At 34.9% G+C, this 13,327-nt stretch overlaps 1 protein-coding gene across 1 annotated transcript in view; it reads right to left on the minus strand.

Annotated features, from left to right (window-relative positions):
- Positions 1-13,126, minus strand: part of LOC132739732 (superkiller complex protein 2-like) — a 34,629-nt gene extending 21,503 nt beyond the window's left edge. Inside the window, exons 1-11 of the mRNA XM_060727520.1 lie at positions 13,045-13,126; positions 10,196-10,342; positions 9,504-9,610; positions 9,137-9,254; positions 6,241-6,358; positions 5,586-5,657; positions 4,803-5,005; positions 3,906-4,106; positions 2,500-2,645; positions 1,684-1,830; positions 918-1,002 (exon numbers count right to left, since the gene is read on the minus strand). Of these exons, the coding sequence (XP_060583503.1) occupies positions 918-1,002; positions 1,684-1,830; positions 2,500-2,645; positions 3,906-4,106; positions 4,803-5,005; positions 5,586-5,657; positions 6,241-6,358; positions 9,137-9,254; positions 9,504-9,610; positions 10,196-10,321 (1,323 nt within the window). The 5' untranslated portion in view covers positions 10,322-10,342; positions 13,045-13,126. The remainder of the gene's footprint in view (positions 1-917; positions 1,003-1,683; positions 1,831-2,499; positions 2,646-3,905; positions 4,107-4,802; positions 5,006-5,585; positions 5,658-6,240; positions 6,359-9,136; positions 9,255-9,503; positions 9,611-10,195; positions 10,343-13,044) is intronic.
- Positions 13,127-13,327: the final 201 nt, after the last annotated feature.

Raw genomic sequence — 13,327 nt, forward strand, 5'->3', positions numbered from 1 at the left:
GGGCCAATTTTCACCCCAGGGCTTTTATTTCAACAAACTTGGTAGACACTTATTAGAACATGTTTCATGCTAAATATCTTAGCTCTAACTCTTTTGGTTCTTTAAAAGAAGATTTTTTAAGTTTTTACTATATGCATATAGGGAAAATCAATGACCCCCTGGGGCGGGGCCAATTTTGACCCCAGGGCTTTTATTTGAACAAACTTTGTAGACACCTATTAGAACATGTTTGATGCTCAATATCTTAGCCATAGCTTTTTGAGTTCTTTAAAAGAATTTTTTTTAAGTTTTTACTATATGCATATAGGGAAAATCAATGACCACCCCCGGGGCGGGGCCAATTTTGACCCCAGGGCTTTTATTTGAACAAACTTGAACAAACTTGGTAGACACCCATTAGAACATGTTTCTTGCTAAATATCTTAGCTCTAGCTCTTTGGGTTCTTTAAAAGAAGATTTTTTAAGTTTTTACTATATGCATATAGGGAAAATCAATGACCCCCCGGGGCGGGGCCAATTATGACCCCAGGGCTTTTATTTGAACAAACTTGTTAGACACTCACTAGAAGATGTTTCATGCCAAATATCTAAGCTCTAGCTCTTATGGTTTTTTAAAAGAAGATATTGAAAGTTTTTTCTTTCGGTTGCCATGGCAACCAGAGTTCTGCATGGAATTAAATTCTTTGAACAATTTTTAAAGGTGACCACCAAAGGAACATTCCTGTGAAGTTTGGATGAAATTGGCTTAGTGGTTTATGAGGAGATGTCATTTAAAGTAAAAGTTTACGGACGGACGCCGGACGGACGCCGGACGGACGCCGGACGAAAAGCGATCACAAAAGCTCACCCTGTCACTTTGTGACAGGTGAGCTAAAAATTGGTCTGAAAATTTCAATAAATGTCTTCCTCTTTTATACCTCAGCATCATTGATGTAATGGACCTCGTCAAATATGACCCATTCTAAATCTCTAATCACATCGGATCCGTTGTACAACATTGACCTGTAAAATTATAATATTACAATATCTGAAAATAAAACCATCAGAAAATAAAACCCATTAACACTTATTTCTGTTCAACATATAATTTATTCTAATATCAAAAACTGCTCAACAATCAAAACTATATTACAGACATCAAGATATCAATTATCAACCATTTAACTTCATAACTTGAGTTCATTATTTGTTTTTTTGAAATAAATACAATTATTCTTAAAGCTTTTAAAAAAAACAATTTCTTCGTAAAAGACCAACTACTGTCCCACATAATGAACATTCCTAGTGTTTACAGTTTTATGCAAATTGGCCAAACAGCTACCCAATAACTATACTGGCATAATACAAACTCACTGGTTTTATTTGTTTTACTGTTTGTTAGTAGTTGACATATCAATGAATAGAATATAATAAATATTTTCACTGCTAAAAACTAGAATGGTCACTTCCTGAATCAGCTGTCACAGACAATTTACATGCCATGTCCAATCAAATTCTCACTCAGAAGTTTTTCTTCCCCTGAGGATCAACCAGCCATCCTTGCATTATAAATCAAATGCTATCCCTATTGAGTCAAGTGGTTGGACACAAAGGGACGACCTCATTACTAGAAGAAAACACTTCTTTTATGATAATTTGAAATACTGACAAACATTTTATACCTTATACAATCAGCAGACCTACCTGAGAATTTCTGTGGTCATTATAAGGCAGGCAGCAGTTTGATTGATCTGTACATCTCCAGTTATCAACCCTACATCATTGAATGTTTGCTTGAAATCTCGGTACTTCTGATTGGACAATGCCTTAATAGGTGATGTATACACTGTCCTAAAATATTACAAAACTTTCTGTGTATTCATGTAACAACTTTCTGCATTATTAATAATACTACTATTCACATTATTGGGTTTTGAATTAAAAAGGGGTGAAGTGGTTAAAGTAGCCTGAGGTGTCTGCCACTCAACTCTAGGATCTAGGGTTCAAGCTCAAGTTGGCATATCACCCTATTTCCTTACATAACACCACTACTGGTTAGTCAAAAGAAGCAGACATGAGAAAATAATTTAAATAACCATTGTTTACCTCTAATATGGCTTTTAAAGACAAAAACTGCTTAATTTTTATGCAATGCCATGTAGTTAAAGGTCTTTCAACAGAAAGAGCATTTACAGAAGGCTCTATACAAGTTTAATTCCAAATACATGTAATTACATATTCATATAGTACTACAAACAATAAGCTAAAGTGTTATATAAACCAGTAGCTTATTGGCTGCTTCAGAACCTACCCATGTGACCAGCTTAGACCATGATCAGATAGCACAGATGATGACTGATCTGTAACACATATCATGGCACTGCTTGCTATTCAGTCAGTACACATTTTGAAATTCTCCCTAAAAATGATAAATGGTTTTGTCCAGATTGAAAGATGGACAAGTCCATTTCAGACAATTGGCAAGGTAAGAGTTAATGAATTGCATGTATATCGTTATACCTTGTCATATGTTTAAGAGATAAGGCTATTGCATATTCAGCTACCACAGTTTTACCAGCTGATGTATGGGCCGCTACAAACACACTGTCATGGCTCTCCAGATGAAGTATTGCCTGTTTCTGGAACACATCCGGTTCAAATGGCCACTAAAATAAAAGAAATTTTTTTTTATTACTTTTTTTAGCCTTGATGACAATGTAAAAGTCATATCACTATTTTGCCGCTTTTACTGGTAACAGAAGACCTCAGATGTCAGGTACAAGAAGGCATCAATGTGGCACAATCTGACTTAAATCAGCTCCTAATTAACGCTTAGCATTAGGATTTGATAAACACCAATAGGAGGTCAATTTCTCATGACCTTTCAAACAGACAATCATTGGTGAGCTTTCATATTTTTGAAAGCAACACTGTTTCTTGTTTTCACCACTGGAAAACCAATACTGAGCAGGTAATTTTCACGGTTTCGAAAGCAAACATGGTGCCCTTTATATAGACGTCAGGTAAACTGGCATAACAATCTTGTCCATTACATAAATATTTAGTCTATTATTTCCAGTCTTTTTGTTTCAAATTACTTCAAACATTTTTTCCATACAATTTTACTTCCACAAACAGCGATATTTTAATACTTTATCTTATGCCTATCTGTCAAGGATGATTTGACTGCATGGCTTAAAATATCTTTCTCTGGAAATCAAATTCACAACAAAGGCGGAACAAATATGGCGGCAATCAAATCTACATGCAAGAAATAACTTATAATAAATCTGAACTTGAGTCAGATTGAAAAATCACACAATCCACTTTCCATACACTTGCTTGATAGCTTCCTTACATGAAAGACTCATATGTCCCTGACAATCAAGGGCAGGTAATCCATAGTAAGAAAGTTAATTGACTTGGCCATGAGATCCTCCTATACTATATGTACAGATACAGTTTAATAAGCTCTAAACCTGACAAATCTGTAAAATGGATTGTCCAATGTTTAAGGAATTTCAGTATCTAAATGCAATAATTGAGCTACCAACATCATAAAGCCTGGTCAAACTGCATAAATGTGCATATCCAGGCTAGACTGTCTCTATATTGCAGGCACAGACTTGTAATTATTATGCCTATCATCATGGAGCTTATGTTTATTGTCGTAACATTATGATATACTGAACAGTCAGATATGTTTGAATCATAAATTGTTGTAAAGGAGTAAATTTTAATAATGTTGTGAAATGACCATTCCCATCCCCCTCCCCTAAAATACCTCCCCAAGTATCATATGAATTTAATTGAACTGACAGTACATATTCACTTATATTTAACGTCGCCAATACGTCCAAAATGATGATTTTGTTAAATTTTAACATCATCAAAAATATCTACTATTACAGTAAACAAATAAGCACCGTGTAAGCCATGTCTGGTATTCTCTTATAGAAATCATCCACAGGTTGTTTAACATCTATGTTGATAGCCCACTCCTCTTTTGGCTCCGCCCTCCTGACTGGTGCTGATGAAGGACTATCATTACCCTTGTCAGCTGGTGTGTCGACTAACTTCTCCAAACTTTCACTTCTCTGAAGTTTAACACTTTCCTTGGATGTCTCCTGGAAAAAGAATATACACGTAGTATTAATATGACATTATGCTCATTTTTTTGTGGCTGTCAAGTTGTCTTGAATTAGTAATATATTTCCAGAGATTCACAATTATAATGGTGATTGACCAATAAATGATGATAAAAAATGTTTAGAATAAAATATCAAAACTACCCAATTTATAAAGACTTTCAAAATCTTTTAAAAAATTGAACAATACCGTTACATTCTGAACCATATTGACAGAAATTTCCTTCGTGATTTATTGATTAACTGATCTATTGATTATTTTTGCATAGCAAAATATACAACTGAACACAATCATAGCAAAATGTAAAGTTATTTTAAATTTTACTTTTACAAGCACCATTTACACAATAATGTTATGTTTAGTATACATAACTCAAATGAGCCGCATCATGACAAAACCAACACAGTGCGTTTGCGACCAGCATGGATCCAGACCAGCCTGCGCATCCGCGCAGTCTGATCAGGATCCATGCTGTTCGCTTACAAAGTCTATATCAAGTAGAGAAACTGATAGCGAACAGCATGGATCCTGATCAGACTGTGTGGATGCGCAGGCTGGTCTGGATCCATGCTGGTCGCAAACCCATTATGTTGGTTTTGTCGTGACGCGGCTCAAATGGTCAACAAACAAAGAGATAAACATATGGAGCATATCAGCGTCCTTTATTAACCTACCTTAGTCTCCTCAATCTCTTTATCATAATCTTCATCATCCCCAAGTTCAAGGTCATCAAGGTCATCTCCCAAGGTCATAATATCAGCTAAGGTCATGACCTTTGGTTGCTCGGTAACAGAGGTTGCATCTTCTACAGTGTGTTTCTGAGGTGTAACCGTGAAGTTCATACCTTCTAATAAGCCAGGTGCTACTGTAAGTAGGTCTGCAGAATAGATTTTATAACCATTGTGTTTGTTTTATTTGTTGTTTTTTTATGATCATTAAACTAAATATTTTATTTAACTGGGTAATAAAGCTACTTTTATCTACATAAGAAATAAAACTTTGGATGTACCCCCTTCTGTTTGGGGGGTTGAAGGGGGGCAGCAATCCTCCTCATCGCCAAGAAAATTTTGGACATGTGACAGGCTAAAATTGGCCTCAGGTCAATCTTAATGTAACGTGTAACCAACACTGAAAAGCCCTTTACTCTATTTCAATGCATTGAGAAGTTGCAGCACTTTAAAATCAGTTTTGATGAAGAAAAAAATTAAAAATTGTGATTTTTGGCAATTTTGAGACATCCACCTTTGCCATGGTAACAGGAAATTTAAGATTGAGCATGCTGTTACAGAGGTTATGGTTCAGTCAATATTTGTGCCAAGCGCCATCAGTATTGAAGTATTTTTTATAGTTTTATAGCAGTTTGAACTTGTAATAGGAGGCTTTTCAATGAAAACAGCCATTTTTCACAATATGCTCATGTGGTAAAAGGTTAAAAAGCAGAGAAAACTTAAAGTTACCAGTTTCAAAGTTGATGTCCACATTATCTGTAGCTTTCAGCAAGGATTCTAACTCTGGTTCATCTTGGCCACCTATAATATGTCATAATATTATATCAGTACAGAGTTAGGCACCTCCATTACAGATTTAGGCATCAGCCGCATCACCAGTACAAAGTTAGGCACCATCAGTTCAGAGCTAGGCACCATCAGTACAAAGTTAGGCACCATCAGTTCATAGCTAGGCACCATCAGTACAGAGCTAGGCATCACCTTATAAGGTTAGGCATCACCTTACAGAGTTAGGCATCACCAGTACAAAGAGTAAGGCACCACCTTATATAGTAAGGCATCACCTTACAGAGCTAGGCATCACCTTATATAGTTAAGCAAGCAAATCCATGCAGTCTGAACAGACCAAACACTTCTATCTAGTACTAAATTCATTTTCAGAAAAACCCTAAGGCTATACAGACAATAATGGACTATTCCAGATTGAGATCAGGGCAAGTCCATTTTACATAATTATAAAGCTGTGTAATGATTAATACAAATCATAAAGTCATTCACATTATCATATGATGTTTGTCAGTTCAAATGAAAATAACTGCTTTGTACAAATACCAGACACTGGTTAAAAAAATGAAAAGAAGTGAAAGGGGGGGAAAAGGTGTACCTGGCCAAAAAGGAAAATTAAGGCTACTTCCCCTGACATCTCCTGTAGACGTCGGATCTGGGGCTCTGTGTAATGACAGTGAATTCTGAGCAGTCTTCCCCATGTCTGGTAAATACTCCTGAAAATCCAGAAAAGTGAAACCATTATATCACATGATCCAGTAGTTAGGATTGTAGAGTTACCTCTATTCTGCAGTATCCATACCTGAAGCAACCTTTCATAGAATGTCAAGAGCTTTTGGTATTTAAGAGATATAACTAAGTCGAGCTTTCGGTATTTTAACAGAAATAACAAAGACCAGCTTTCAGTATTTAAAAGAAATAGCAAAGTCAGGGATAGTATGCTCTTAATATTGGACTGTTCTACTTCATATTTTGTGTAGTTACTCCTACACTATTTTTTGTGCATTAGGTTAATTATCATAGTAAACTGTAAACTTAATAAAACAAAAACATACTGATAAACTGTAAGCTTAATAAAGTGAAACATGTATTGATAAACTGTAAGCTTAATAAAGTGAAACATGTATTGATAAACTGTAAGCTTAATAAAGTGAAACATGTATTGATAAACTGTAAGCTTAATAAAGTGAAACATGTATTGATAAACTGTAAGCTTAATAAAGTGAAACATGTATCTATAAACTTTAAACTTAATAAAGCAAAAACACGTATTCAGTGTTCAATCTAGAGCGCGCCATTGCGCCATTGACCCCCTGAAAAGGCCGCCGGCGCAAAAAAAAATCAACTGTGGGCCCGACGGGCGCACTCATAGAAAATGCCCTAAATGACATTAGAATGCTTTTTTAAACCTGATTAAGTACATAAAAGAAGTTTCTTGTGAATAATATTAATAACTGAAGTTTGTATATAAAAACAAGAGCATGTTGGTAAGATAGTTTACCGCACTCGGTAACCCATTTAAAACCTTTATCGCTACGCTCTCTCGGTCCGCGTCTGTAAATACTATGTAGACTTGTTCTTTGTACCGTAACTATTACTTACTTTTGAGTCACAGTTTTTTATAAGCAAAACAAATCGTCACAGGTAATCCAATACGTGCGTGTAGTTATAGTTTTTTCACGGTCAAAACAAATAAATATGTAATAACCCCCCAAAGGAAAAAAATATAAAGTGCGAGTTAATTATAGAGAAGTGTGCATAAATTATTACGAACACGCCTCCATCCAATTAAAAAAGTCTTAAACATGGAGCAATCAAACACGATTGGCTAGGGAGTGTCTGACAATTAAGTAAATTAACTTTGATTGGTCTTTGGCTGGTCGGCGCTAAAACATTGTGCATATCATTAATCAACACAGACATCTTAAGCGTGACGTAAGAACTGCTGCCCTGACAAAAGATCAAAGGTACCGGTATGTCAATATACAGTGTCTTAGCACCTGTTGACACTTTGTTTTTCTCTTGGATATATTGAGAAGGGTAAATGTTTTTAGCGACTATTGTAAGTTTATATTCTTCATAAACAAAGCTAATTTCAAAATATGATTTTCCTTTATATATTCGGCGTTGATTAAAAAATTGAACATTATTATCAAATATCCCTGGTGACATTAAAATAAGATTAATACTTTTCTTTGAACTTATGTCATCGCGTTTCTTTTCCAATCAGTTCTTAAAATTGAATCTGTATCAACGCTAATGTCATTTTTTTAGTTGAGTTGTTTTGGAATTTTGCAACCGTTTTTGGTCTAAATATGGTACGTGAACAAGTTACTTAAAAGATACAATACCTTATTTGAATTTGATGTTCATTTTAAGTGTGGGCCCCCTTTTTTCTCAAATGACCCCCTTTTGAAAAGTTTATGGGCCCGAAGGGCACCCTGGGAATTTGTTCTAGATTGAACACTGCGTATTGATAAACATTTAACCTTAATTAAGTGAAACATGTATTGATAAACTGTAAGCTTAATAAAGCAAAACATGTATTTATAAACCGTAAGCTTATTAAAGTGAAACATGTATTGATAAACTAGAGAAGTAATGACATCCTTCGACATAATAACAAAATAATGTATTACCAATAACTTCAGTGGATACAATATGTTGAGTTATTATCAATTATTCTTACCATGGGTTATTCACTGAGACAAACTTTTGTGCAATCATAACAACAATAATTTTTACCCATATTTAGCCATGAAGAACATTAATTCCCAGTATTACAAACAGTCAGTTCCCTCTACTCGTAAGACAAGATTAATTCATATTATATTGATAAAAGCTTCAGAAAACATCAAACAATTAACATGAAAACATTTTCATTAATAACTAATACCTTCATAATAAAATTGTGATTTCAAGTTGAATAGTCTGTCTTTAATAAGATTAATCAACACCTCTGATCAACAAATACGATCTTTTTAATTTGTAACTATTTGTATTTAATTTGCTAACTAGAGTGAGATATAGTTATATATCATCACAGACTACAAAGTTTAATGAATTCTTAATTGTATCAACATGTCAATGCTTAATTTTTTTATGCTGTATCATACAAAAATATGCTTATTCAATTGCATAAGTATATTATCTTATTTCAAATAAAATAGATGGTGGTGGTGTTGGTAGTTTGCACTCCAGATCACAACAGTAAGCCACATTGAATTTACCAAAGCACTGTTCAGCCACGGCATTGTTCCTGGGCAAGCTGTCAGTTTACAAGTACTAGATGCCTTCACTTCCGCAAGGAACTGAAACTGCCAGAGCAGAGGTACAGTGTGAATGACCGTATTAAAGATTTCATGATCAATCACAACGAAAGTGACCTGCATCGTCCGGGAATCAAACTAGGGACACCCAATTCATGGTCAGTCCAATGCTCTACCTATTGAGCTAACCTATAGACTTCAAACAAAATAGATTAGAATAACTACCTCTTTATATCCTAGCAGTTTGCCAGTAGTGGGATTCCGCTCCACCTGTATAGTGGTCTGCAACGATGTCACATCTGTGTGCAACAAATTCAGCGGGTCTGGAACCCTTGGGATGAACCTGAATCAAAGAGAAACTAAGTTAAGTATCTGGTTTTAACCTCTGTTCTTCCGACAGCTTAACTTGGTAAGAAGAGAGTTGGATATGTAATCAAGGGTTCGCTTGTTCCATCCCTCTATTAAAGAGGAATGACAAATATTTTACTAATGAAGATAATTTATGATGGGAATTTAAGCTCAAGTAACAAATTTTCACAATTTATGAAAACATTATATGTAATGATTTCTTAAATTAAACTCAGGTTCATACTTTTGTGCCCTATCAACATCATGTATTGGTAACTCTTCCAGGTTGGTGAGGAACTTTTCAAACTCATCTTCAATTTTTGGAAGGACAGGTGGTAAACCAAGGGGCACCTTGAAAAAGAGAAAATTACAGTTGATGACTATCCTTGTAAACTATTTATAAATGTACATATATATAATTTCTAGTCTTACATTATATGCATTCAATTGTAAAACCAGATCCCCATCCAGTCCGCAAAGAATAGCAGGGACTTGAATAAAAAAAAAACAATTCCCTTCCAATGTCAATTGGACTTAAGATTTAGTCTAAAACTATAAGCACAGGACTATGCTTGCCTTGGTGAATCTGTGTAACCCTCAACTCTTTAAATATCTTAAATGGACTTGTCCATCTTTCATCCTGGACAAAACTTTTGATCATTTTGGGGGATATTTCATAATCTGTACTATATCTGAAAAGCGAACAGTGCAAAACATGATCAGCCAGCTGGTCTTGAATTGCTCTGGTAGAACTGGAAGAATCAGTTGCACTATCTCACTTCGAATTAACATTTTATAAACAGGTTTTAATCTAGATGTAAAAGTTATCAACTTATATGCAGTGTAATGACTTTAAACTAGACAGCTTTCCATCAAAGATTTTATTCCAGTTGAGTATTGTCTTGTTGAGTGTATAAATAATTATAATTTCCTCACTGTTTTCAATGGCAGCTGTATCCTTTCTTTTGACCTGTCTATTTTTGGACACACTTGAACTGAACCACTTACGCCTACTTCTACAAGGTCAAAGTTCATGTCGAATCCTGGTTCACCGTTTGCCATTACTACACTTTAAAATAAATTCTGAAAATAAAAACAAACAATCACCCCCTGACCATAAGATATCTTTATATATATCAGTAAATCAGGACATTTTCACCCTCATATAATTGAGGCCCAACTATGAAATCCATTATTTATTCCAAATTTTCTGATAAAATTTCCTTAATAAAGAATCTTTTTTAAACATCCTTAAGAATTTCACTGACAACTGAACAAGATAAATGCCAACATTCAGGGATGAATTTATGAAAAAAAGGTTGTTGACATTCCAACCCTCATCGTGCTTAAAGGGACTCCACTGAGGTTTTTTGAAATGATGGAACTGAAAATGTTTTTCCAGATAAATGTACCATTTGATTTAGATTTAGACCACTAATTTTTGTGCAAAATTTCAGATCATTCGGGCACTTCGTTTTTCCAGAATAATTATTCAAATTGTAAAAATATGACCAAAAAATTAAATGCGTTTAAACGCTTTTCACAAAAACCGAGCAAAGAAAAGCATAAAAATACAATTTTTAATTTATTTCGAAGTATATTTCTTGACTATCTTTGCATATATTTCAGTTTAAAGTGCCCCAGCTCATTATGTACGAAAATTCAAATTTTATATTCTTAGGCTTTTAAACCTCAGTGGAGTCGCTTTAAAATCTTAATTGGACTTGTCCATTATTTAATCTGACAAAGCCATTCTTTGGTAAAATTTATAAATTAATAAGTTCAAACTGAAAACAGGCCATGATGACGGCATGCATCAGAACTGTCAGTTGTCTGGGCCCATACTGTCTGAACAATAATTTTCATAAAATCAGCAAATATATATACAGTCTTCCATTTTGCAAAAAAAATTCTAAAAACAACAGTCTAAGTTTATTTTTGTAATATCTACCTTGTTTTCTCTTTCTATCTTCATAATATTTGCCAGAAAATATGATGTCATGAAAAAACTATAATCTACAGGTGGCGCAATAGCTCAGTTGGTTAGACCACTGACTGTCAGTCCTGAGGTTCCGGGTTCGATCCTGGGTAACACCCTTGGGATTTTTCAGAAACACTTTAGTGTTTCCCACCTAACTAGAGGTTTACTGGTAGGAAACCCAGGTAATCCTCGCATGTATCAGTACTATACACTGGGCATGTAAAAGAACCAAGGAATCTATTCAGTAAGAGCAAGGGACTGGTTCCCGGATTTCCTTGTATCTCATAGCTGTCTCTGCAGTCTGTTGAGGTAAGGACCCTACTGGAAATAAGTGCTTGCACTTTCAAAGGTTATCCTTGACCGCCTGGTCTAAAGAAAATCAATCAATCAATCATAATCTTGAGTGCTTTTTTGCACTTTTTGGGGAATGCAGTGAGTGCCCATGGAGAGGGGTGTAGCACTGTATGGTATACGTTTCAAAAGTTAACAAATGGTTCCAAACGAACCGAAACTTAGTAGGGTTTCGCAAAAGCGACACCATATTGCACAATTAATACACCCATTAACACTTTTGATATGAATTACGTAAATAACCGAGGTATATCGAGTGAAAAAAAACAAGTTGTTTCCCTTATCTTCGAGTAAAATCGGTATCTCTTATGCTTAAACAATACAAATTAAACTGTTTTTAAACCGCTAGTTTGTTGTGATTAAATGTCTGATTTTATAAATTACTACATCAATGGAAAGTTTTGGACCTTAGTTTTGTCACAGTATATATTTCAACACATCTTTTGACACAAAAGTATTTAAATTAACTGTTAAACCTACCATATGTCAGACTATTTTACATATGATTTATACAGCGAGTATACAGTGTTGCATCTAGGCCGCGCGATTGCGCGATTTGCGCATTTTTTATGCAGATCGCGCATTTCAATGAAGTCAGTGCACGCCAAGTCGCGCATCTGACGATCTTTTCAACTTAATTCAGTTTATCTTCATCGTATCTAAGAAATATCTCAAACACTTCAGCCATGTTTGTTTTCACTCGTGGTTATGACTAAAATACGTACTAAATCGTGTGTAGCAGCCGACTGAGTCATCTCGCGTGTGTTTTGTAGTATTCGTCAATATTTTATTTTTTCTACTTCCGTTTTTGAGCGGACAATAACTGTCAAAAATGCCTGAACGGAAAATAAATTAATTCTTTTCGGTATGTCATATTGTAAGGTAAATGTATGTCCCCCACATTTTTTTCAAATCCCCCACATTTTTCAATTGAGTGGGGGACAATCCCCCATAATTTTGAAATTCTAGATGCAACACTGGATACGCAACCAGTTATCTTTACTTGATAAACTACTGATAAGAATAGCCTGTCGTCTGTTTGATGGGAACATGTTTATTGGTGTATTGTAAACCCTTTTGTTTAAATCAATCTGCAATAGTACTACTCGTCGCTGATGTCTGCACAGCGGATTTACAGACGAGCTCAACATAGAAGTACAAGAAGTAGATTCTATAGGGAAAACTTGTGTAAATGTGGGGCAAAAAGGGAAATCTTATGGATAACAGTTTATTTTATGCCAACAGTGATGCAATACAATTATCTTTCCTTATTGGCATTGCCCAAGACATCTTTGGATGCCTACAGAAAACAAATAATAATTCGGACAACTGTCTTATCCGGAATACCGCTATTTTTGTAAGCCGGCAGCTTTGTGTATCACTCTTATGTAGCGTGTTGACATTTAATAGGCTTTCAGCAATATATTAACATTAAATGATTGTTGTCTCCTACCTCCAAATAAATCATAAGTCTGCAAAAAAAACGCCGATATATTTTAATTTCGCTTTCTTTCATGTTCAGCCTAGTTTAAAACCCATACCTATGTCACGTACTTTAACCGGTATATCTGAAACCAGAAAAGACCCTTTTCCGCGAAATGGTAAATCAATTTATCGAAAAGAGTCTCCCGTGAAACTACAAATAAAGGAACTGTGCTGATCAAGTAAGGAGTTAGTCTGGTTCCCTGCATACATTTACTAAAGAACGTAATATAAGGGAACTCCAGACTAGTAAG

The sequence above is a fragment of the Ruditapes philippinarum genome, unplaced genomic scaffold, assembly GCF_026571515.1.
Source record: "Ruditapes philippinarum isolate M1 unplaced genomic scaffold, ASM2657151v2 ctg1717_1_1_1_1, whole genome shotgun sequence".
NCBI classification, from domain to species: domain Eukaryota; kingdom Metazoa; phylum Mollusca; class Bivalvia; order Venerida; family Veneridae; genus Ruditapes; species Ruditapes philippinarum.